The following is a 27,500-nucleotide window of genomic DNA, read 5'->3' as shown; positions in this document are numbered from 1 at the left end:
GTGCGTGCGTGCGCGCGTGTGTGCGTGCATCTGGTGTGTGCATCTGGTGTGTGTGTCTGTGTCTGTGTGTGCATTTTGCAATGTGTGTGGTATGGCGTGTGTGCCTTTTGAGAGTGGTGTGTGTGTGTGCGAGTGTGTGTGCGTGCATGTGCGCGTGCATGAGTGCTTGCGTGCGCGTGTTTGTCAGTGATGAATGGGGGTTTAGGGACCTACACCTTACAGATAAGCGAAGAAAATCATCTGGACAACAGCAACAACGTGGGCTCAAACACATAGCGCTATACTAGCCGTCTAGCCAGAGATAAACTACACAGCGACACACGCTGAATATTCAGCAGTGCAGCACCGCATGAATGGGCGCGACGAGGAGGCCACACAGAAAATACATCCTCTCCACTTAGAGAAATGGATGCCTGTAATGCAACATAGCTGAACACGACTCCCAGCGGCCCTATTGTCCATCAGTGTCACTATCTGTGTGTAATGTAAAGTGGCAGGGCTGCAACATATAATCAAACTTTATCGGTTAAATCAGTTAGATATGTATTATTAAAAAATATATATATATCAATCATTTATAGAATAATCGATTAGTAATCGATCCCTATTTTGGGCATGCCATAGAAGAAAATAGCTAAAATAGCCAACCTAAAAGCTTTGCTATTTTAACTATTTTTGCATGATATATACAATATAAAGAACTACAAAAACACACTTCTCGATTATCCGATTAATCAAAAAAGTAATTTATAGAATAATTGCTAAGAAAATAATCAATAGTTGCCCTAGATTCTAGAACACGGCTCCCAGGCTCCCTGTTGTTCATCAGTCTCTCTATCAGTGTGTGCAGTTGTTGACAGAAGGCTCCTGTGCAATGTCAACTCCACATACTCAATATCCTATTTAGGCATTCCATCTTGAGATTGCATCCCCCTACCCCCCTCAAAAGTCACTCCCATGAAACTTCGAAGCAGCTAATTCTGTTGTTCCAGAATAGAAATCCTCAAATCCTCCTCGCGATCCTGACAAGACGCATAGAATTGTGTTTACAAACATGGATTATGGTTAAATGGGGGGGGGGATTAATTAAAAAGAGTCTTAGCCCAGCCTAATTGTGCTGTTGTGCATCAGTATGCCCCTAATGGTTTCCCAAGCATAGGGTCGCCAGGTTCACGGTTCACCTTTCCCAAGAAATATAAATCCCCCCCCCCCCCCCACAATAAAACAACTTTATAATAAAAAAACATGAAATGAAAAGCAAGAAATTCTTCAAGAAGTTCTAAAAAGTTAAAAAATAGAGAAATAGATCTACAAGCTCGCAGTGCAACATGTTGTGAGCTTTAAGCTTATCATCTATTTTCACTATTCTTTAAACAGGGCTTCAGTGGTTAATTCGTAATGTATTTTTGTAAGTTTGACCCAAATTTCTTTTTCATGTCTCGAGCTGAAAAGGTTTGTGAAACCCTGTCAGACTTCTGTGCACTGGGGTGCATTAAGAGATATTTGAAATCGTATCAAACAATAAAATCACTGCCGATCACCCAAGTCCGGAGAAGACTTGACAATTACAATAGCCTAACAATACCAACTGGTCTTGAGTGTTGTGTAAGGTCTCCTCTGTCTTTACATGACATAAGTGAGAACAGAGCTTCTTGCGTCCTTTTAGCACAGAGGAATTTGCTGGTTGAGGGAACACATCTCTGGCTTATAAGGAACATTGTTGCCTTTCATTAAGGATAAGATTCATCACAGCAAGCAAACAAGAGAGCCGTGCAAATCACATTCCTGCTCCATCCTCTACCATCCGCACGCACGCACGCACGCACGCACGCACGCACGCACGCACGCACGCACGCACGCACGCACGCACGCACGCACGCTCGCACACACGCGCATACACACACACACACACACACACACACACACACACCAAACAAAAACATGCTTATAGTACATGCACACTTACTCACGCGTAGCAAGCAAGAAAGCAAACAATAGCCAAGAGAGCTGATTCAGGAGACAAAGCATTGCATCAAGAATGATCAGTGATCACTCATCATTACTCATTCCAGAATGAAGCATACTGTGTATGTGGCAAGAATGCCAGCTCACTGTATTGACTTAACCAATTGTACTCAAACTGAACAAGAACGTTTTTCTGCTTCGGCAGGTCAATAAGTGCAAAATTATGTCTTAAGAACTTCAGTTGTTGCACCTTCGTTTTTTTCTAATTAGCCGAACATCTCCGCTAGCTGAACATCGATGCACTTGTGTTTTATATTGTTTTATATCTGTCAGTGATGTACCCTGGACAGCTTTGAAGAAAGGTTGGCTGAGGACGTTAGGAGGTGCAAACCTCTATAATGCCTCTTTGAGCGACTACAAAAGTACAACCAGATGGCAATTAATTAATGGAGACAGCTAGCACACACTTTATCGACTGTGTCTGAGACAAATGATGTTAAAGCATGCCGGAGGTTGATGTACACAACAAACAGAAAAGATCTGAGGTAAAAGCACTGTTCCAGGCGTGTGTATAGAGTGGGCAGCGAGTCTAACGTTCAGAACTAGAGAGTGGAGCATAAAGTATAAAACGTGTTCATCGATCCATGTGCCTTCCATTCATTCTATGTTCAGTTCTGAGGGAAAAAGGGCTATATTCAATTCAGTTCTGAGGGAAAAGGGGCTATATTCAATTCAGTTCTGAGGGAAAAAGGGCTATATTCAATTCAGTTCTGAGGGAAAAGGGGCTATATTCAATTCAGTTCTGAGGGAAAAAGGGCTATATTCAATTCAGTTCTGAGGGAAAAAGGGCTATATTCAATTCAGTTCTGAGGGAAAAAGGGCTATATTCAATTCAGTTCTGAGGTGATTATTGGAAGATTTTAAAAACTGGCTATTTTCCATGAGGTGAAATTAAAACAAAAACTGACTATTTTATAGCCTACATTTTAAAGCGATATCTTTATATTTATATAGTGCTTGGTGTGGATGGCCTAATGAAATGATAGCTATGTATAAATATATATATATATATATATATATATATATACTCAACTGAATTAAAATATTTGCACTGGGTTTAGAAAAGTTGATTTGCTCGTCCACATACGTATGACGTAAATTCTCATTTCATTGTCAATGGCAAATGTGACACGTGACGAAAACCTGTATATAGGAGGGGCTAGCGCCCCTTGGAACGGCACATACCGGTTTGAAAAACGGTATACCATTTAAAAAGTGGTATAAACCATTTTTAAAACGGTATACCATTTTTAAAATTGTATAAACCATTTTTAAAACGGTATACCGTTTTAACCCTAGAACACTAAACATATTTTCTTTGCCCCATCACTAAACACGGGTATATTAAATATTCCATAAACAATATTTCTTATCAATATACTGAAGTACAGCAATGCATGGCAACTTGAGCTGCTCTTCTTTAATATTTAATCATAACTTTTCACACACAAAAAAATATTTCATGGGGGGTGGGGGTGGGGGGGGAAAAACAAACCTACCTTCTATGATGTCACTGAGCAATGAGCATCATGAAGGCACTGAAAGACCCACCCACCTCAGACATTAGCAACATTATGAAAATTGCAAAGAAATTATCGCCCGGCTGAAAATCACCCATGTTTAGTGTTCTAGGACTAGGGGTAAAATGGTATAAAGTAAACCACTTTTGGAACGGCATACCGCAGGAACAGCACATACTGGTTTGGAAAGGCACATTCACAGATTGTGAGCTTGTAGATTGGCTATTTCTGGTGAAGAGATTAAAAGAAGGGGGCCTAGAATAGACCCCTGGGGAACTCAAGTCAATGGTTTAAGTGGTTAAACACCCAGATGTGTCTCACACTCAGATTTGACTCAGTGATAAATGGAATAACGGATCAATTGCTTTGCTCCTCCATGGTGCGATGCTATAGGAGTATGCTCCTCCATGGTACGGTGCTATAGGAGTATGGGGATGCTCCTCCATGGTACGGTGCTATAGGAGTATGGTATGCTCCTCCATGGTGCGATGCTATAGGAGTATGCTCCTCCATGGTACGGTGCTATAGGAGTATGGTATGCTCCTCCATGGTACGGTGCTATAGGAGTATGGTATGCTCCTCCGCGGTGCTATAGGAGTATGGTATGCTCCTCCATGGTACGGTGCTATAGGAGTATGGTATGCTCCTCCATGGTACGGTGCTATAGGAGTATGGTATGCTCCTCCATGGTACGGTGCTATAGGAGTATGGTATGCTCCTCCATGGTACGGTGCTATAGGAGTATGGTATGCTCCTCCATGGTACGGTGCTATAGGAGTATGGTATGCTCCTCCATGGTACGGTGCTATAGGAGTATGGGGATGCTCCTCCATGGTACGGTGCTATAGGAGTATGGGGATGCTCCTCCATGGTACGATGCTATAGGAGTATGGTATGCTCCTCCATGGTGCGGTGCTATAGGAGTATGGTATGCTCCTCCATGGTACGGTGCTATAGGAGTATGGTATGCTCCTCCATGGTACGGTGCTATAGGAGTATGGTATGCTCCTCCATGGTGCGGTGCTATAGGAGTATGGTATGCTCCTCCATGGTGCGGTGCTATAGGAGTATGGTATGCTCCTCCATGGTACGGTGCTATAGGAGTATGCTCCTCCATGGTACGGTGCTATAGGAGTATGGTATGCTCCTCCATGGTACGGTGCTATAGGAGTATGGTATGCTCCTCCATGGTGCGGTGCTATAGGAGTATGGTATGCTCCTCCATGGTGCGTTGCTATAGGAGTATGCTCCTCCATGGTACGGTGCTATAGGAGTATGGTATGCTCCTCCATGGTACGGTGCTATAGGAGTATGGTATGCTCCTCCATGGTACGGTGCTATAGGAGTATGGGGATGCTCCTCCATGGTACGGTGCTATAGGAGTATGGGGATGCTCCTCCATGGTACGGTGCTATAGGAGTATGGGGATGCTCCTCCATGGTACGGTGCTATAGGAGTATGGTATGCTCCTCCATGGTACGGTGCTATAGGAGTATGGTATGCTCCTCCATGGTGCGGTGCTATAGGAGTATGGTATGCTCCTCCATGGTACGGTGTTATAGGAGTATGGTATGCTCCTCCATGGTGCGGTGCTATAGGAGTATGGTATGCTCCTCCATGGTGCGGTGCTATAGGAGTATGGTATGCTCCTCCATGGTGCGGTGCTATAGGAGTATGGTATGCTCCTCCATGGTACGGTGCTATAGGAGTATGGTATGCTCCTCCATGGTACGGTGCTATAGGAGTATGGTATGCTCCTCCATGGTACGGTGCTATAGGAGTATGGTATGCTCCTCCATGGTACGGTGCTATAGGAGTATGCTCCTCCATGGTACGGTGCTATAGGAGTATGGTATGCTCCTCCATGGTACGGTGCTATAGGAGTATGGTATGCTCCTCCATGGTACGGTGCTATAGGAGTATGGTATGCTCCTCCATGGTGCGGTGCTATAGGAGTATGCTCCTCCATGGTACGGTGCTATAGGAGTATGCTCCTCCATGGTACGGTGCTATAGGAGTATGGTATGCTCCTCCATGGTGCGGTGCTATAGGAGTATGCTCCTCCATGGTACGGTGCTATAGGAGTATGGGGATGCTCCTCCATGGTACGGTGCTATAGGAGTATGGTATGCTCCTCCATGGTACGGTGCTATAGGAGTATGGTATGCTCCTCCATGGTACGGTGCTATAGGAGTATGGTATGCTCCTCCATGGTACGGTGCTATAGGAGTATGGGGATGCTCCTCCATGGTACGGTGCTATAGGAGTATGGTATGCTCCTCCATGGTACGGTGCTATAGGAGTATGGTATGCTCCTCCATGGTACGGTGCTATAGGAGTATGGTATGCTCCTCCATGGTACGGTGCTATAGGAGTATGGGGATGCTCCTCCATGGTACGGTGCTATAGGAGTATGGGGATGCTCCTCCATGGTACGGTGCTATAGGAGTATGGGGATGCTCCTCCATGGTACGGTGCTATAGGAGTATGCTCCTCCATGGTACGGTGCTATAGGAGTATGCTCCTCCATGGTACGGTGCTATAGGAGTATGGTATGCTCCTCCATGGTGCGGTGCTATAGGAGTATGGGGATGCTCCTCCATGGTACGGTGCTATAGGAGTATGGGGATGCTCCTCCATGGTACGGTGCTATAGGAGTATGGTATGCTCCTCCATGGTACGGTGCTATAGGAGTATGGGGATGCTCCTCCATGGTACGGTGCTATAGGAGTATGGGGATGCTCCTCCATGGTACGGTGCTATAGGAGTATGCTCCTCCATGGTACGGTGCTATAGGAGTATGCTCCTCCATGGTACGGTGCTATAGGAGTATGCTCCTCCATGGTGCGGTGCTATAGGAGTATGCTCCTCCATGGTACGGTGCTATAGGAGTATGGTATGCTCCTCCATGGTACGGTGCTATAGGAGTATGGGGATGCTCCTCCATGGTGCGGTGCTATAAGAGTATGGTATGCTCCTCCATGGTACGGTGCTATAGGAGTATGGTATGCTCCTCCATGGTACGGTGCTATAGGAGTATGCTCCTCCATGGTGCGGTGCTATAGGAGTATGCTCCTCCATGGTACGGTGCTATAGGAGTATGGTATGCTCCTCCATGGTACGGTGCTATAGGAGTATGGTATGCTCCTCCATGGTACGGTGCTATAGGAGTATGGTATGCTCCTCCATGGTACGGTGCTATAGGAGTATGGTATGCTCCTCCATGGTACGGTGCTATAGGAGTATGGTATGCTCCTCCATGGTACGGTGCTATAGGAGTATGGGGATGCTCCTCCATGGTACGGTGCTATAGGAGTATGGTATGCTCCTCCATGGTACGGTGCTATAGGAGTATGGTATGCTCCTCCATGGTGCGATGCTATAGGAGTATGGTATGCTCCTCCATGGTGCGGTGCTATAGGAGTATGGTATGCTCCTCCATGGTACGGTGCTATAGGAGTATGGGGATGCTCCTCCATGGTACGGTGCTATAGGAGTATGGTATGCTCCTCCATGGTACGGTGCTATAGGAGTATGGGGATGCTCCTCCATGGTACGGTGCTATAGGAGTATGGTATGCTCCTCCATGGTACGGTGCTATAGGAGTATGGTATGCTCCTCCATGGTACGGTGCTATAGGAGTATGGTATGCTCCTCCATGGTGCGGTGCTATAGGAGTATGGTATGCTCCTCCATGGTGCGGTGCTATAGGAGTATGGTATGCTCCTCCATGGTGCGGTGCTATAGGAGTATGCTCCTCCATGGTGCGGTGCTATAGGAGTATGGTATGCTCCTCCATGGTACGGTGCTATAGGAGTATGGTATGCTCCTCCATGGTACGGTGCTATAGGAGTATGGTATGCTCCTCCATGGTACGGTGCTATAGGAGTATGGTATGCTCCTCCATGGTGCGGTGCTATAGGAGTATGGTATGCTCCTCCATGGTACGGTGCTATAGGAGTATGGGGATGCTCCTCCATGGTACGGTGCTATAGGAGTATGGTATGCTCCTCCATGGTACGGTGCTATAGGAGTATGGTATGCTCCTCCATGGTACGGTGCTATAGGAGTATGGTATGCTCCTCCATGGTACGGTGCTATAGGAGTATGGTATGCTCCTCCATGGTACGGTGCTATAGGAGTATGGTATGCTCCTCCATGGTACGGTGCTATAGGAGTATGGTATGCTCCTCCATGGTACGGTGCTATAGGAGTATGGTATGCTCCTCCATGGTACGGTGCTATAGGAGTATGGCTCCTCCATGGTACGGTGCTATAGGAGTATGGGATGCTCCTCCATGGTACGGTGCTATAGGAGTATGGTATGCTCCTCCATGGTACGGTGCTATAGGAGTATGGTATGCTCCTCCATGGTACGGTGCTATAGGAGTATGGTATGCTCCTCCATGGTACAGTGCTATAGGAGTATGGTATGCTCCTCCATGGTACGGTGCTATAGGAGTATGGTATGCTCCTCCATGGTACGGTGCTATAGGAGTATGGTATGCTCCTCCATGGTACGGTGCTATAGGAGTATGGTATGCTCCTCCATGGTACGGTGCTATAGGAGTATGGTATGCTCCTCCATGGTGCGGTGCTATAGGAGTATGGTATGCTCCTCCATGGTACGGTGCTATAGGAGTATGGTATGCTCCTCCATGGTACGGTGCTATAGGAGTATGGTATGCTCCTCCATGGTACGGTGCTATAGGAGTATGGTATGCTCCTCCATGGTACGGTGCTATAGGAGTATGCTCCTCCATGGTACGGTGCTATAGGAGTATGGTATGCTCCTCCATGGTACGGTGCTATAGGAGTATGGGGATGCTCCTCCATGGTACGGTGCTATAGGAGTATGGTATGCTCCTCCATGGTACGGTGCTATAGGAGTATGGTATGCTCCTCCATGGTACGGTGCTATAGGAGTATGGGGATGCTCCTCCATGGTACGGTGCTATAGGAGTATGGTATGCTCCTCCATGGTACGGTGCTATAGGAGTATGGTATGCTCCTCCATGGTACGGTGCTATAGGAGTATGGTATGCTCCTCCATGGTACGGTGCTATAGGAGTATGGTATGCTCCTCCATGGTACGGTGCTATAGGAGTATGGTATGCTCCTCCATGGTACGGTGCTATAGGAGTATGGGGATGCTCCTCCATGGTACGGTGCTATAGGAGTATGGTATGCTCCTCCATGGTACGGTGCTATAGGAGTATGGTATGCTCCTCCATGGTACGGTGCTATAGGAGTATGGTATGCTCCTCCATGGTACGGTGCTATAGGAGTATGCTCCTCCATGGTACGGTGCTATAGGAGTATGGTATGCTCCTCCATGGTGCGGTGCTATAGGAGTATGGTATGCTCCTCCATGGTGCGGTGCTATAGGAGTATGGTATGCTCCTCCATGGTACGGTGCTATAGGAGTATGGTATGCTCCTCCATGGTACGGTGCTATAGGAGTATGGCTCCTCCATGGTACGGTGCTATAGGAGTATGGCTCCTCCATGGTACGGTGCTATAGGAGTATGGGGATGCTCCTCCATGGTACGGTGCTATAGGAGTATGGGGATGCTCCTCCATGGTGCGGTGCTATAGGAGTATGGTATGCTCCTCCATGGTGCGGTGCTATAGGAGTATGGTATGCTCCTCCATGGTGCGGTGCTATAGGAGTATGGGATGCTCCTCCATGGTACGGTGCTATAGGAGTATGGTATGCTCCTCCATGGTACGGTGCTATAGGAGTATGGTATGCTCCTCCATGGTGCGTTGCTATAGGAGTATGGTATGCTCCTCCATGGTACGGTGCTATAAGAGTATGGCTCCTCCATGGTACGGTGCTATAGGAGTATGGTATGCTCCTCCATGGTACGGTGCTATAGGAGTATGGTATGCTCCTCCATGGTACGGTGCTATAGGAGTATGGTATGCTCCTCCATGGTACGGTGCTATAGGAGTATGCTCCTCCATGGTGCGGTGCTATAGGAGTATGGGGATGCTCCTCCATGGTACGGTGCTATAGGAGTATGGTATGCTCCTCCATGGTACGGTGCTATAGGAGTATGGTATGCTCCTCCATGGTACGGTGCTATAGGAGTATGCTCCTCCATGGTACGGTGCTATAGGAGTATGGTATGCTCCTCCATGGTACGGTGCTATAGGAGTATGCTCCTCCATGGTACGGTGCTATAGGAGTATGCTCCTCCATGGTACGGTGCTATAGGAGTATGCTCCTCCATGGTACGGTGCTATAGGAGTATGGTATGCTCCTCCATGGTACGGTGCTATAGGAGTATGGTATGCTCCTCCATGGTACGGTGCTATAGGAGTATGCTCCTCCATGGTACGGTGCTATAGGAGTATGGTATGCTCCTCCATGGTACGGTGCTATAGGAGTATGGTATGCTCCTCCATGGTACGGTGCTATAGGAGTATGGGGATGCTCCTCCATGGTACGGTGCTATAGGAGTATGGGGATGCTCCTCCATGGTACGGTGCTATAGGAGTATGGGGATGCTCCTCCATGGTACGGTGCTATAGGAGTATGGGGATGCTCCTCCATGGTACGGTGCTATAGGAGTATGGTATGCTCCTCCATGGTACGGTGCTATAGGAGTATGGTATGCTCCTCCATGGTGCGGTGCTATAGGAGTATGGTATGCTCCTCCATGGTACGGTGCTATAGGAGTATGGTATGCTCCTCCATGGTACGGTGCTATAGGAGTATGGGGATGCTCCTCCATGGTACGGTGCTATAGGAGTATGCTCCTCCATGGTACAGTGCTATAGGAGTATGGCTCCTCCATGGTACAGTGCTATAGGAGTATGGCTCCTCCATGGTACGGTGCTATAGGAGTATGGTATGCTCCTCCATGGTGCGGTGCTATAGGAGTATGCTCCTCCATGGTACGGTGCTATAGGAGTATGGTATGCTCCTCCATGGTACGGTGCTATAGGAGTATGGTATGCTCCTCCATGGTGCGGTGCTATAGGAGTATGCTCCTCCATGGTACGGTGCTATAGGAGTATGGTATGCTCCTCCATGGTACGGTGCTATAGGAGTATGGTATGCTCCTCCATGGTACGGTGCTATAGGAGTATGCTCCTCCATGGTACGGTGCTATAGGAGTATGGTATGCTCCTCCATGGTACGGTGCTATAGGAGTATGGTATGCTCCTCCATGGTACGGTGCTATAGGAGTATGGTATGCTCCTCCATGGTACGGTGCTATAGGAGTATGGTATGCTCCTCCATGGTACGGTGCTATAGGAGTATGGTATGCTCCTCCATGGTACGGTGCTATAGGAGTATGGTATGCTCCTCCATGGTGCGGTGCTATAGGAGTATGGTATGCTCCTCCATGGTACGGTGCTATAGGAGTATGGTATGGCTCCTCCATGGTACGGTGCTATAGGAGTATGGTATGCTCCTCCATGGTGCGTTGCTATAGGAGTATGGTATGCTCCTCCATGGTACGGTGCTATAGGAGTATGGGTATGCTCCTCCATGGTACGGTGCTATAGGAGTATGGTATGCTCCTCCATGGTACGGTGCTATAGGAGTATGGTATGCTCCTCCATGGTACGGTGCTATAGGAGTATGGTATGCTCCTCTATGGTACGGTGCTATAGGAGTATGGGGATGCTCCTCCATGGTGCGGTGCTATAGGAGTATGGTATGCTCCTCCATGGTACGGTGCTATAGGAGTATGGTATGCTCCTCCATGGTACGGTGCTATAGGAGTATGGTATGCTCCTCCATGGTACGGTGCTATAGGAGTATGGTATGCTCCTCCATGGTGCGGTGCTATAGGAGTATGGTATGCTCCTCCATGGTACGGTGCTATAGGAGTATGGTATGCTCCTCCATGGTACGGTGCTATAGGAGTATGGGGATGCTCCTCCATGGTACAGTGCTATAGGAGTATGGTATGCTCCTCCATGGTACGGTGCTATAGGAGTATGGGGATGCTCCTCCATGGTACGGTGCTATAGGAGTATGGGGATGCTCCTCCATGGTACGGTGCTATAGGAGTATGGTATGCTCCTCCATGGTACGGTGCTATAGGAGTATGGTATGCTCCTCCATGGTGCGATGCTATAGGAGTATGGTATGCTCCTCCATGGTACGGTGCTATAGGAGTATGGTATGCTCCTCCATGGTACGGTGCTATAGGAGTATGGTATGCTCCTCCATGGTACGGTGCTATAGGAGTATGGTATGCTCCTCCATGGTGCGGTGCTATAGGAGTATGGTATGCTCCTCCATGGTACGGTGCTATAGGAGTATGGTATGCTCCTCCATGGTACGGTGCTATAGGAGTATGGTATGCTCCTCCATGGTACGGTGCTATAGGAGTATGCTCCTCCATGGTACGGTGCTATAGGAGTATGGTATGCTCCTCTATGGTACGGTGCTATAGGAGTATGGTATGCTCCTCCATGGTGCGGTGCTATAGGAGTATGGTATGCTCCTCCATGGTGCGGTGCTATAGGAGTATGGTATGCTCCTCCATGGTACGGTGCTATAGGAGTATGGGGATGCTCCTCCATGGTACGGTGCTATAGGAGTATGGTATGCTCCTCCATGGTACGGTGCTATAGGAGTATGGGGATGCTCCTCCATGGTACGGTGCTATAGGAGTATGGTATGCTCCTCCATGGTACGGTGCTATAGGAGTATGGTATGCTCCTCCATGGTACGGTGCTATAGGAGTATGGTATGCTCCTCCATGGTACGGTGCTATAGGAGTATGGTATGCTCCTCCATGGTGCGGTGCTATAGGAGTATGGGGATGCTCCTCCATGGTGCGGTGCTATAGGAGTATGGCTCCTCCATGGTACGGTGCTATAGGAGTATGGTATGCTCCTCCATGGTACAGTGCTATAGGAGTATGGTATGCTCCTCCATGGTGCGGTGCTATAGGAGTATGGGGATGCTCCTCCATGGTACGGTGCTATAGGAGTATGGCTCCTCCATGGTACGGTGCTATAGGAGTATGGTATGCTCCTCCATGGTACAGTGCTATAGGAGTATGGTATGCTCCTCCATGGTACGGTGCTATAGGAGTATGGTATGCTCCTCCATGGTACGGTGCTATAGGAGTATGGTATGCTCCTCCATGGTACGGTGCTATAGGAGTATGCTCCTCCATGGTACGGTGCTATAGGAGTATGGTATGCTCCTCCATGGTACGGTGCTATAGGAGTATGGTATGCTCCTCCATGGTACGGTGCTATAGGAGTATGGTATGCTCCTCCATGGTACGGTGCTATAGGAGTATGGGGATGCTCCTCCATGGTGCGGTGCTATAGGAGTATGGTATGCTCCTCCATGGTACGGTGCTATAGGAGTATGGTATGCTCCTCCATGGTACGGTGCTATAGGAGTATGGTATGCTCCTCCATGGTGCGGTGCTATAGGAGTATGGTATGCTCCTCCATGGTACGGTGCTATAGGAGTATGGTATGCTCCTCCATGGTACGGTGCTATAGGAGTATGGTATGCTCCTCCATGGTACGGTGCTATAGGAGTATGGTATGCTCCTCCATGGTGCGGTGCTATAGGAGTATGGTATGCTCCTCCATGGTACGGTGCTATAGGAGTATGGTATGCTCCTCCATGGTACGGTGCTATAGGAGTATGGTATGCTCCTCCATGGTACGGTGCTATAGGAGTATGGTATGCTCCTCCATGGTGCGGTGCTATAGGAGTATGGTATGCTCCTCCATGGTACGGTGCTATAGGAGTATGGTATGCTCCTCCATGGTACGGTGCTATAGGAGTATGGTATGCTCCTCCATGGTACGGTGCTATAGGAGTATGGTATGCTCCTCCATGGTACGGTGCTATAGGAGTATGGTATGCTCCTCCATGGTACGGTGCTATAGGAGTATGGTATGCTCCTCCATGGTACGGTGCTATAGGAGTATGGTATGCTCCTCCATGGTGCGGTGCTATAGGAGTATGGTATGCTCCTCCATGGTACGGTGCTATAGGAGTATGGTATGGCTCCTCCATGGTACGGTGCTATAGGAGTATGGTATGCTCCTCCATGGTACGGTGCTATAGGAGTATGGTATGCTCCTCCATGGTACGGTGCTATAGGAGTATGGTATGCTCCTCCATGGTACGGTGCTATAGGAGTATGGGGAACCAATACACTTGTGGGTATTAAAGCACATTCCTAAAGTCAGAGGCTGAAACGAGCATCTGTGGAAGGACCCCTGAGGGTCTGTCCATGGAGATGCCAGTAAGTACCGTCTTTGACCCTGGACTAATGCCTCAGATAAGCCTTACACAGCACAGGCCAATCTTAACAGGTCGCAGCCCTGTCTCAGCGTTCAGCGGATACAGTGGGGTGGGGGTGGGGGGCAGCGTGAGAGGAGCCTTGAGGACATGTCCCACGACGTAACAGTTTGTAATATCTCAGTGTATAGCTCATGGCCCCCCTGCTGTCAGCCTGTTGATTCACGGCCCTTAGAACCGGGATGGCATGGATGGAGCCGGGCCGTGTAATTGGCCGGGACAGCATAGTAATGTGGTGTGTCTGTGTGTGTGTGTCCGTGCGTGCGTGAGTGTGTGCGTGCGTACGTGCGTGCGTGAGTGCGCGCTTGTGTCTGAGAGAGTTGTGCAGAGAACGAGAGCCGACACTTGCATACTGAAGCCAACATCTGCATGCACAGTGAGGTCCTCAGTATTCTTTTAACTCTTCGAGTGTTCGAATGGTTCCCCTTGCACACACACTCTGAGTGAAAATAACACTGTGGATTTTGCAGTGTGCGGGGAAACAACGTGTCTATTCACGCACGCACGCACGCACGCACACACAGAGAGAGAGAAAGGGCACAGTGGACAGTGGCACTGTTGTGGCTAGGGAGAAGAAAGAGGAATCCCATGAAGGCTGTGTGATTTATAGTGTGCATGGGCGAGCTAAAGAGAGAGATTACGGCACACTACTACACAGCTCTCTGTGTCTCCTGCTGTGGTTCAGCACAATGATGGTGTCTGTCTGCTGCTCGGCTGGCTGAGTTAAGACAGCTTAGAAAACTTGCGTGGGATGAAAACAAAAAACTGAGGTATTGTAAAGAGCCCACACTGGATAATAGACATTGCTCTGCGAGCTGATATAGTGTAGAAATGATGTGTGTGTGTGTGTGTGTGTGTGTGTGTGTGTGTGTGTGTGTGTGTGTGTGTGTCTGTGTGTGTGTGTGAGAGAGAGAAGTGAGTGAATCAGTGTTTATGCATAGCATGTGGGTGGTTGCGTCATGACTGTTCATTTCAGTCATCACGTGTGTGTGTGTGTGTGTGTGTGTGTGTGTGTGTGTGTGTGTGTGTGTGTGTGTGTGTGTGTGTGTGTGTGTGTGTGTGAGAGAGAGAGAGAGACAGAGAGAGAGGGAGAGAGAGAGAGAGAGAGAGAGAGAGAGAGAGAGAGAGAGAGAGAGAGTATGTACAAGTAGTCTACACAATTAGAGAATAATTGTTATTTTGATCAATGTTTGCCTGTTATCTCTCCTAATGGTACCAACATCAATACAGCATGGAATTGTAGACACAATCTAATCCAACGATAACATTTTGGGTCTGAGAGGCTAAATCTCATCAAATGGTGGTCCGTGGCTCAAATACTGCATAAATAATGAGCCTTGGGCTCCGGCACAGAGGATTTACAAGCTTAGCATTTCGCAAAAGGCAGAGACTCGTAGCTTTTTCATGATGTGGTTGTTAATATGAAAGTCGTACTTCACAACAATGATAAAAGCACATAATCTTCAATTAAACGCTAGTACTGGCATAGAACTGACAAGCATGGGGGATTGGAGGCATTTTCTAAATTTGATTATCAGACCTCACTGCTAAAACCTGACACTAGGAAGTAACAAACGTTTTATTTTATGTATGTATACATGTATACTATGTATAGTATGTACCTCAAATAAAACAGCCCCCATTAAAACCCCTGGTGACTCAATGCAAGTGGTTCTTTGAATAACTCTGGTGGTAGGGAAGCACTGTGCTTGGTAAGCAGGTCACAGGCTGTGCCCTGCCAACTGTATGGATCTTTTCCCAGTGCACTGGCCTCTCTCTCTAGGAGAGGTCAGCAGCAAGGGGGGGCTGGGGCTGCCAGGTGAGAGGTTGGCGCAGGGTTAATCGATGTTCGCCTGTGGCAGGGAGACAAGAGGGCGGACAGGCAGACAGACAGAGACACACGGTAACTATCAGGCAGACATAAACTATTCCTGGTGGGGTTCTCCGGCCAACCGCTGAGCCTGTGCTGTGCCACGGAAGCTCTGTGCTTCAAAATGGTTTAGGGGATTGATTTGACAGCTAATTTACGGAGGAGATTTGCATAAGGCCCTGCGCTAATAAGGCAGGCTTTTGTTTCCCCTCCCTTTGTCTTACCCCTGCTATCTTTGTTCTGCTCTCTCTCCTTATTTTAGGCCGCACAAAAAATAGCAACAGATAATGTACGCGAATTAAAGGGACAAGAGATTCAAATTGGATATTGATTAAGAGACTAAAGCCTTGTGTTAGCCCTCTGTTAAAGCCTGTGTTTAAGTGATTGATTCACAATGTCCTCACATCCCACTGACTGCGCTGGTGAATGGTGTTCGGGGACTCGGCTGCAGCCTTTTAAGTCCTCAATGACGGGTGCGTTGCATGGTTTCGAGCTGCGCCACACCGTGCTAAGCGCTTTGACAAGGCAACACAAAGAACCCTGCCTATCTGACGCCCATCTCCTCTGCACCTGGTGTCACCCAGGTGGAAAGCAAGGACACGGTCTCCTTCTCAACAGCAAACAGCAACTACAATGCAGCCCTGGAACAACACAGAGCAGCGCTATGCAACACTGGACAACACACAGCGACACAATGCGACCTTGAGTAACTGACAGCAGAAAGGAAGGAAAGAATGTACAGCGTCTCTGTCAAAGATGATGTATAAAGTAGAAGAAACAAGACAGGCGAAAGAACACCGATTTTGCCGCATTGGCCGTGCGAGCATCAGGTAACATGATGAAAAGGGAGACCCTAGGTTCCTAATGTGAATCGCATGTTCGAATCCCGTTCCTGACGGAATTAGAACGGAAACTCGAACCGAACAAATGATGAAATGTTTTAGTAAAGATGGTAGCTTCTGGACTCACTGTTCATGTTCTTGAAGATGTTGAGGATTGGGAGCATCTGTCTGTAGTAAGGTACCAGGGCTTGTCCCACCATGTCTCCAGACACAACCAGGTGCTGCAGGACCTTCAGCGTAGTGCAGATCACCTGCCGGTTCCTGGTGTTCAAGGCATCTGGAGGACAAACGGTCACAGACCATGAGGATGAGCTTGTGCAGGGCAGGCGCCTATAGGGTTTATGATATGGCTTCACATATTTTGCCTCCATAAGAAAATCATGAACGATTATTAGAAATGATATATTTAGTGAAAATATCTACAAGTTAGCAACACGTTGTGAACTTTAAGTGGTTGAGTAGACTAATCAATTTGGTCGATAATAATAATAATAATAATAATAATAATAATAATAATAATAATAATAATACACTTTATTTGTATAGCACCTTTCATGACATCAAATGCAGCCCAAATATATGTATAAAAAACGATCAACAAAAGAAAAATAAATAAATAATATTAATCTAGGCCTAGATTAAAAACAATAAGATCAAAACATGATCAAGAACGAATTAAAAGGTGGCACGATCAAAATTAAATTAAATTATAACAATACAAGAAAACAGCAAGAACAGAGCATCACTACATCACTTTAAAAGGATTACAGACTCTAGACCTATTTAAAAATGTATTAGGCCTATCTACATTTGCAGGAAACCACACACAGACTACCTGTCACCTACAGGGTACTGTATTTCACATAGACTCTACCTATTGAAAGATATACTAAATCTACATTTACAGGGAACCACTAAAAGCAAGAGTAAAAAAGTGGGCCTTGAGCTTGCTTTTAAAGCTATATCTATGGTCGTTGCCTGTCTTATATGTAATGTGAGCTTGTTCCAGGCCATTGGCCCATAAAAGCAGAAAGCTGCTTCGCCATGCTTTTTATAATTCATATTTGGCACCTCGAGGAGGCCAGCATATATATATATATATATATATATATATATATATATATATTGTTTTGAATGAATGCAACGGTGCACAGTAAAGACATTCTGTGTACATAACCACAGATACACATGAGTCATAATCAATTTATTCTTTCATCATTTTCTTTCATAGCCTAGCTGGTCTTTGATTTAGACTTGGCTGCAATCAGCGATTTCAAAACATCGCTGTCGGGCAAAAACCATGTATCCCCCCCCCCCCCCCCCCACCACAGAATGTTATACTTCATCATTTGGCATGTGTCATTCGAAGTACTGTAGCTAAATTAGCCAGTATACAAGCTCACAATATGTTGTCAGTTTGTATTGCAGCTATTTTCACTATTTTTGAAAAATGTTGAAAATGTCTTTTTGCCTTTAATTTTTTCTGTGCCGCTAGGTGGTAGCAGAGGTGTAGTTAAGCTGTGCCACCGCCTGCGTTCACGCTGTAGCCCCCTGCACGCTATCACTGTAAGGACTGTATACGGGGGTACGAATATGGCTGATAACGTCCCATAGCTGGGGGGTACGAATAAAAGAGGTAATGATGCCCAAATATATTGACGCCAGGTTGAAAGTGGCTAAGTATTTCAGAGGGTTTTATAAATAGATATACAATCAAAGGTATTAGCAAGAGCTAGTGGATTTTTTTTGTCACAAGCTACTATTTAATACTAACTAGAAAAAGTGCCCTTCTGCACAGGTCTCCATCAGGAGGATAGGAGTGTATGTGATGTTTGGCTAAATGTTTAGGAGTAATATAAACATGTTTATATGTGTGTGTGTGTGTGTGTGTGTGTGTGTGTGTGTGTGTGTGTGTGTGTGTGTGTGTGTGTGTGTGTGTGTGTGTGTGTGTGTGTGTGTGTGTGAGTGTGTGTGTGAGAGAGAGACGCGGCTTGGCCTGTTGTAGCGCCACCATGAGTCTGATTTGAAAACTGTCAAGTGGTCATTTCTTCCTCAGCCTAGTGGGAAAATGCATGCACAGTTTCACCGCAATCGGATGCTGCGTTGAGGAGTTGCGGCGATTTGTACAAAATGGGTACAAAGCGGGCTACTCCTGAAAAGTTTAGAAGCCAATCGTAGCCAATGAGGGTGGATTATGAGAAATCAAACAAACCCATCTTGATCACATGACTATGGAGAGCATGTGTACCGATTTGCGTGAAATTTGGCTAAAATCTGAAGGAGTAATATTAGAAAATGTGTTTTACATATGTTGGCCTCCTGGTGGCGCTATAAAGAGCAGATGTGAAAAATTCCAGGCAAAGGTTTTTCCTTGGCCTCTAGGGAGTTGGCATACAAAGTTATCCACAGATCCGTGCAGTTAAAGGTAAAAACACTTTTCGGCCAGTTATAGCGCCACCATGAGGCTGAGTTGAAAATGTTCACGTGGCATTTCTTCCTCGGCCTAGTGGGAATGTGCGTGCACAATTTCTGGGGAATCACACGATGTGTTCATGATTTGCAGCATTTTGTTTGAAACTGAGCACTCCTGCGAACTTTGGAAGCAAATCTTAGCCAATCAGGATGGAGTCTGAGAAATCTGAAAGACCCGTTTCGTTGAATGGCTCTAGAGAGACTGTGTACCAATTTGCGTGATGTTTGGACAAAATCTGTAGGTGTACTGTCCAAAAACTTGTTTTGCACAAAGCGGCCTCCTGGTGGCACTACAACAGGCCGTTCTGGAAATTCTGGGCAGAGGTTCATCGTTGGTAAATAAATGGTAAATGGTGCATTTATATAGCGCCTTTATCCAAGGCCCTTTACATAGATTGTGCATTACATTCACCCATTCACACACACATTCATACACCGATTGCAGCGGAAGCCATGCAAGGTACCAACCAGCACATCGGGAGCAATTTAGGGTTCAGTGTCTTGCCCAAGGACACTTCGACATGTAGACAGGAGGAGCCGGGATTCGAACCGCCGACCCATGGATCATTGGACGACCTGCTCTACCTCCTGAGCCACAGCCGCTCGTTGGCATCCAGGGAGTGTGTGTGCAAAATTTGGCATCGACCGGGTTAACGGTTCACAGACGGACGGACGGACGGACGGACGGACGGACGGACACACAGACGGACGGACAGAGTGCAAAACATACTCTCTCCCCATGCCTTTGGCCTGGTGGAGACAACTACACTGGATCCATGGGAACACAGGTTATTCTTCCATTTCCTGTAAGTAACGGCTTTGGATATACAAGGTACTGCATCTGCCCAACAGCAACGAACGGCACTGGGGAAGCAGGAGTATAAGTGAGAGCCAATCACCGAGCAATTTGGCCCGCAGCTGCACTTAACTCCCTTCTCCCACTGATAGAGAGAACAAAGGAGTAGGATGTTGGAGAAAGAGGGGAAGAGGATGCAGGGATATACTGTATCCTATATTAACATTGGCTAAAGGAAGGGGGGGAGACCATGGCCATGTCACTATGACTCCGACATAACCATAACCAACCCAATATATAGGCATAATACATATATACTGTATCCTATATTAACATTGGCTAAAGGAAGGGGGGGAGACCATGGCCATGTCACTATGACTCAGACATAACCATAACCAACCCAATATATACTCTATCCTATATTAACATTGGCTAAAGGAAGGAGGGGAGACCCTTAGAGTATATATGAATAGAGACGGCACCCGGATGAAACCCTGAGGCGAAATGGACATAGTGGCCGAATTTGATATTGCAGCGTGGGCCCAAACACATGAACGCGCTGGTCCGTTGACTATCATTGTGCACGTTCACGATGACACGTGAACGCTGAATGCCTGCAATGATAGTCAGCGGCAGCGCGTTCATGTGTTTGGGCCCAATCCATCCCAGAATGCACTCTGTTCCTACCCAGAATGCACAGTGAAATCGCCTCATGCGCTTTTGAGCAACTTAATGGGAGGAGAACTCGGGTGCCGTCTCTATTCATATATACTCTAAGGGGAGACCATGGCCATGTCACTATGACTCAGACATAACCATAACCAACCCAATATATAGGCATAATAGATCCAGGATAGGCATCAGGGATCTCATGGGCATAAAAGGGACACAGGTAGACAGACATACAGAGATCTCCATATATGGGCACAAAAGGGACACAGACAGACGGGTACAAGTTACAACTCTGACAAGCACCTGACAATATGACTCAGACATACTGCGACATACTGTATGTGTAGACCTCTAGATGGGAGGGCTGTGTGTAGCGCCCAAAACCTCTAGTAACTCCATATTTGGGCAAGGTTTCAGCACAATCTGACCGCCGTTGACTTCCAACCATTATAAATAAAGTTAATAAATACAAGTTACTTCCTTGGCCTACTAACAGTGTGCCCAAGAAATCATTTATAGGCTAGGTACACCCGTGAAAATACGTTGTCAGCGAGTGCAGGAGGTTAGCGAATATCTGACAATTATTTTTGTGCGGACACCTATTTCCGTGGTTCCCAAACTTTTTCATGTCAAGGACCCCCAAATTGACACTAATTAGCCCGCGGACCCCCATTTGAAAAGATATTCCAAGGACCCTGCTTGAGAGAAGGCTCTAGCAGTGATCCTCAACCCGATTAATTTCAAGGACCCTCAGTTTGACATGCATTAGTCTACGGACCCCCCATTTAATGGCATTTCTATCTCTCGGACCCCCAATTTATATTATAATAAAATCAATGTTAATTTAACTCTGAGAGTGTACAAATGGAACCATTTCCATTTCCAACCTGTTCCATTTGTACACTCTCAGAGTTACAGACCCATAAGGGTCCATTTGGTTCCAAACTATCATTTAGCTGGGGACCCCCTGGTACTCCCTCAAGGACCCCTAGGGGTCCCCGGACCCCACTTTGGGAACCACTGGCCTATATTGTCCACAGGTTTTTACAAAAGGCTTTGGTGGAGCGCACCTTCATCTATCCATGGAAGCTTACAAATACATAGTTGTTTGAAGAATATATATTATCCACAAAGTAACGACAGCGGAGTTGCATTACAAGCTCATACGTTGGAGCTGAGAAGTAGGGGAAAAAAGGCATTTCAAAAGAAAGCGTCAAAACAAAGAATAGAACTGCTAGGAGTGAGAGGAGACACAGAGCCTGTGGCTGACACTGAGGAAGCAAATGAATTATGATAGCAGGCAACAGAGAGGGAGGGGGAGAGAGAGGGAGGGGGAGAGAGAGGGAGGGGGAGAGAGAGAGAGGGAGAGAGAGAGGGAGGGGGAGAGAGAGAGAGGGAGAGAGAGAGGGAGGGGGGAGAGAGAGAGAGAGAGAGAGAGAGAGAGGGGGAGAGAGAGAGAGAGAGAGAGAGAGAGCAATGGAGCAACAACTCCAAAGTATTTGTGTATGAAAATGCAAGGATGTCACATTGTCACATACTTGAGGGCACACGCACACACACACACACACACACACACACACACACACACTCACACACACACACACACACACACACACACACACACACACACACACACACACACAACATCAAACGCAGTAAGATAAAATGTCACCTTCAGTCTCAGGCACAAGAAGAAGCATGGAACATGGCAGCACGTACTATAAGGAGATGGGTACCCTATGTAGAAAGTCACTCATGCTGTTAGAGGCTGACAGGTTACATGTGCACTTTACAATTGCACATGTGTGTGTAACATGTGCGCGTGTACACGCACACATGTCACACACACACACACACACACACACAGTATGTAATACTGTACACATACTGTACATGCGCGCATGCACACAGCAGGGGGCAAATTAAAGGAGAAACATGATTAATTAACACTTTAATTGCCCAGGGTTATTTAATCCATTACATTATAGCGCCCATTCGATGTATAAACACGGACCACTTTTATCGACGGATGTTGTTGTGAATGTGTGTGTAGCAGCTAACAATAGCCTCGCCACTTTAAAGACGATCGATAACGAGAGGTAAGAATAAATCTATCGCGACTGGACTGCGGAGGGCCGTCAAACACAGGATCCTTTTTTCATAATTAGACGGGATGATTTAGATCGCGAGTTATTAATGTTTTAAGATTTTCGTTTTCGTCGGCTAAACAGGGGAGGGAGTTTTTCGATGACGTCTCACTCTTGCGCAACATCGAGGATTGCCCAACAGGCGCTTCTAGGCTGTGGAGCGATGCGATCCGTTTTCATATCAATACACTTCGTCTTTTGGACAATACTTCGTCCTGGACGTCGGGCGTTACTAATAGAAAGGACAAAGAACTTTGTCCTGAGTGGAGAAACATAGCAATGCATCTGCATCCATGAAGGTGGACTGGTGAGCAATTAACATCCTATCATGCTTATGTAATGTTGAGCAGGCTCAGTTGGCCTGGATTTAGGATCACGGTGATAGAAGGAAAATATCTAAGTCACTACTTCAAGCTCAAACACTCTTGTGGCTAGTGTTTTTCATTTTGATCTATAATAAACTTTGATTACTATGGGAAAGACATAAGTAAACAGGTAGAAATTGTGGTCAAAAGTGCACAGAAGAGCATCTCTTCCTCAGGTGACTAAGAACGTCAATGCAGGATCTGATCAGGAGGTGACTGTGTCAGCAAGAAAAGTCCCTCAGCAACTACAACGACAAGGTATTACAGTTGAGTTGCAGTGTGTGTTTAGTTGGGAAAGGTTGTCTATCGCTGGACTGGCTGAGTAATCAGGGACGTCTCTTTCAGACCCCATGTATTTCCAGGATAATACGCGGTTGTCAACTTGTAATTTTGAGAGCGAAATGTCCCACAATATGAATACATTTTTGAGGGGCACTAGCCCCTCCTATATACAGCTTATCATCACAACACGTGTCACATTTGCCATTGACAATTAATGAAAGGAGAATTTACGTCATACAGTATGTGTCTGAAGTGAACAAATCAGCTTTTTGTGGCAACACAAACATTAAATGCCATTGACAATGAAAAGATAATTTACGTCATATGTGGACGAGCAAATCGACTTTTCTAAACACAGTGCAACTGTTTTAATTCAGCTCGGGGCTTATATATATCACATAAATTCAGTTGTCATCTTACATTTCAAATATCTATATGATTGATAAGAGCGCCCCTCACGTCACACGGGTGTGATTTTTTTATGTTGTAAAATCTCAGTATTACACTCGAGGGTGGCTTGATTATTGACACTTAACCCTGCATGACCCAGCAATGCTTTTGGGCAAAGCGATGCTTTTGAGCAACATTTATATTTGTGATTCTTGCAGAACTCTGCTCTGCCTTGTTCCTGATCGTATCACTGTCTGCCAATAATCACGCTAATGCACACGCTCTTGTGTAATATTGCTTAATATATTTGATAGAAAATAAAAATGTGAGGGACGTGTGCATATGTATGCCAATGCAAGTGGCGCCCATCACTTTACACAAGTGTGATTTTTTAAATGTCAGATTTAGCTATACGTCCGCAAACTTCCCATGCAAACTGCTCGCCTAGCCATGGTTAGTACAGAAAGACGTGTCGCATGCTGAGGGGGAGCAATGTTCTCTCGACCACCAACAACACCAGGCTGATGTACTGGTACTGGTACTGGTGATGACTGAAAGAACTAGAAATGCACTCTGTCAAGCTGCCAACTTGCGCTTTGCACAAAAGTTGTCCATGAATGGCCTACTTGTACGCGAGCAGAGCACGCAACTTACCTCTGACTCTTGTCAATTTACCGTCCTCCACCCAGATTGGGTGGATATTAATGTCACCTTCCCTTTCAGACATCAACTTTTGTTTGTTGCACCTATTGTAGCCAGAATTAAGAAGCACCGTAATTACTGTGATTTCCAAGCATTAGGCTACCATCTTCATTCACCACCCACCATCAACTATTCGTTGTGTGTGTGTGTGTGTGTGTGTGTGTGTGTGTGTGTGTGTGTGTGTGTGTGTGTGTGTGTGTGCGTGTGCGTGCGTGCGTGCGTGCGTGCGTGCGTGCGTGCGTGCGTGCGTGCGTGCGTGCGTGCGTGTGTAAATGGCATAGCCGTTTTATCCGTTCTGGATGAGCACACACATTGTGTCTGACACCATCTCCCCCATCTCTGCCCGGGTGTCTGCCCAGAGCGGACAGCACAGATATAACTGCCATCATCCAGATAAGGTGGAATGTGGAATGACAGGAATTTCAAACCAACATAACAAACAATGAAATTCTAATTACATACTAGCGCAAACAATTTTCCCTGCTGTGACATTTGGACCGCGGGACTGTTCAATTATTCATCGGCACTCTCGCCTCAATGCAAAACGAGAAGAGATGGGGGGGGGGGGGGGGGGGGGGGGGTAGGAGGAGGAGGCTGAGAGTTGGATGTATTAACATCAGTCCAAAACCCCTGCATCGGGATGAATAAAGTAATCATCTATTCACGCCGAGGCCTGCTCCATATTCAGCGTGGAAGTAAAACAACGGTGACCTTGTATTCTGCTCTACGGTGAAATGTCACAGGTAGGGGTGTCACATCGGAGAGTTTAGCTGTGAATTGCTCTCATCAGTCCATGTATAAATACACTTTCCAGATCAGAAGGAAGCTGTTCCCGCAAAGAAGCGGAACTGAGGATCGTCTCGTAATGAAACTCAGTTTGAGGCTGAACAAACGTTATGCCAATGGACTGAGTAGAAGCATGGCTGAGAATCCTCCATCCTATTTAAGGAAGAAAGCCAAATCCAGACCCTCTTTATGTATTCTCCCAAAGTCACAATAGTCCTGTTTGACTGATCCTAATTTGAGTTGCAGCTTTAGAATAATGTCCTATTAAACTACTGTACAGTATATACTTATAAACTTTGAATAATGATTTGTTACTCACATCTCTTTCAAGATACAAGAGTGTATTTGTTACATCTCATATGCAGACCACACAAAAGTAATTTGTTTGGGGTGTTCCAGCTCCTCGACATTGAAGTAACAAGAAAATAAAAATACAAATAGCATATATGTGCTTATAGGTCTCCTGATGGAAGGCCAGATGAGGCCAGTTGTAGGTGCAGGGAGGGTGCTGGGTGAGTAGTATAGCACAGATAGACACGAGGTAGTGCTAGAGCACCTTTTGCCCTCTGGACAGCAATGTGCCCTTTTGAAAGTTAGTTTTTTGTCTGTTAATTTTATTTTTGTTTTGTACAGTGTACAGTATGTGGCACATGGTGACATCGACCAATTCTGGATTAAAACTGCTAATATATTATTTATGCCATAAAATCTATAAATCTCACACACTGGCGGTTCCATGCGCCGCACAAGGTGCCCTTTTTCACTTCAACAACTGTCCGCCTGTGCATGCTACTTGTAGTAGGTATCTGAGGAGAGGGCTATGCAGTTGGATTTTGATGTTAGATTAGTTGGCTGCAGAGAATTTACTTGTACATGCAGTTGTTAATTATAAACAAGTTAACAAAAGTGAACTATAAACAAATGTGTTAGTAGTACAGTACATTTTGTACGAATTGCTTGTGAATGATCAATGAACTATTTAAAGTGTTACCCGAATCTACATCCAAAATAATTTGTGTTGGTATTTTTTGCACTTTCTACTGATTGGATTACACTACATTGCTTTATATTTGTCTGTGATAAGCTTCATTTAAAAAAGAATGCTACCCCGAAATGTCGAAATGAAATGTTATGCAAAAAAGATTTTTTTTTTTTTGGATTGGAGTGTTACTCCGAAATGAAAAACAAAAGGTCCCTGGGAGTGCCATGTGAAGTCCCTGGGAGTGGGAGGTCCCTGGGAGTGGGAGGTCCCTGGGAGTGGGAGGTCCCTGGGAGTGGGAGGTCCCTGGGAGTGCCATGCTGGGAGTGCCATGCTGGGAGTGCCATGTGAAATGAGGCAAAGTAATCTTCTTCATTGTGTATTCTCATCCGGTGACTGGGAGTCATCATCTAAATGCACCGGGCCCTGAAGTGACTCAGTCGCTCAGACAGATAAGAGACCCCCAGCTACATTGAAGATGTATTAACGTCAGAGAAGGAAAAATAAATATATATATCTTCCCATTTAGATTGCAGACGTCTTTTTACTTTCCTCCTCTTCCCTCCATCCCTCCTCTTCTCTCCAGCCCTGTGGAAAAGTAATTAATCTGCAAAAGAGACATGGACTGGCGGCTCTGCCTTGTGGATGGCAAACGGGCCTGATTTTTAATAAACCAAGAAGCTAATAAGGACTGGGCCATTTAAAATTCCATTATCAGTGTTAGGTGTGTGTTTTCACCTTTAGACTGGCCTCCCAAAGGCAAGAACGGCCCAAACTGCTGAGGGCTGAGGAATTAGAAACTAGTGTGTGTGTGTGTGTGTGTGTGTGTGTGTGTGTGTGTGTGTGTGTGTGTGTGTGTGTGTGTGTGTGTGTGTGTGTGTGAGAGAGAGAGTCACTGTGCATAATGTCAAATTGAGTGTGTGCGTGTGCGCGTGCACATGCGTGTGCGCGTGCGTGCGTGCGTGCGTGCATTCGTGTGTGCGTGCGTGCGTGCGTGCGTCTGTGCGTGCGTCTGTGCGTGCGCGTGTGCGTGTGTGTTGTTGGGCTATTTGATGAAGGGCATGGAGGACATCAGGCATTTTGAAATATTGCAAAATGTCAGACCAAATGATGAGGCTGTCATATGTGGTGTAAAAGCTGTGTTGCAGAGCACCACAGATAAACTCATCGCATGAGCGTGAGATGACTGATCATACAGTACATATATACACACATGCACACACGGAATTGGTCCTGATCAATTTCACATACGGTGTGAAAGGTGTGAATGTGAATAAGATGCAAAAATATGAACACACACACATAGGAGCTGGAGGCCGTTCTGTAGATGTGATGAGGACAAT

General features: G+C 46.4%; 1 protein-coding gene across 1 annotated transcript in view; it reads right to left on the bottom strand.

The window, feature by feature from the left end:
* Positions 1-27,500, bottom strand: part of pacrg (PARK2 co-regulated) — a 217,666-nt gene that overhangs the window by 93,156 nt on the left and 97,010 nt on the right. The window contains exon 4 of the mRNA XM_079527895.1: positions 16,694-16,843. Within this exon, the coding sequence (XP_079384021.1) occupies positions 16,694-16,843 (150 nt within the window). The remainder of the gene's footprint in view (positions 1-16,693; positions 16,844-27,500) is intronic.

This window comes from Electrona antarctica, assembly GCF_951216825.1.
Source record: "Electrona antarctica genome assembly, chromosome: 18".
NCBI lineage: Eukaryota > Metazoa > Chordata > Actinopteri > Myctophiformes > Myctophidae > Electrona > Electrona antarctica.
Note: the sequence above shows the minus strand (reverse complement) of the source record. Positions and strands in the feature narration are given on the sequence as shown.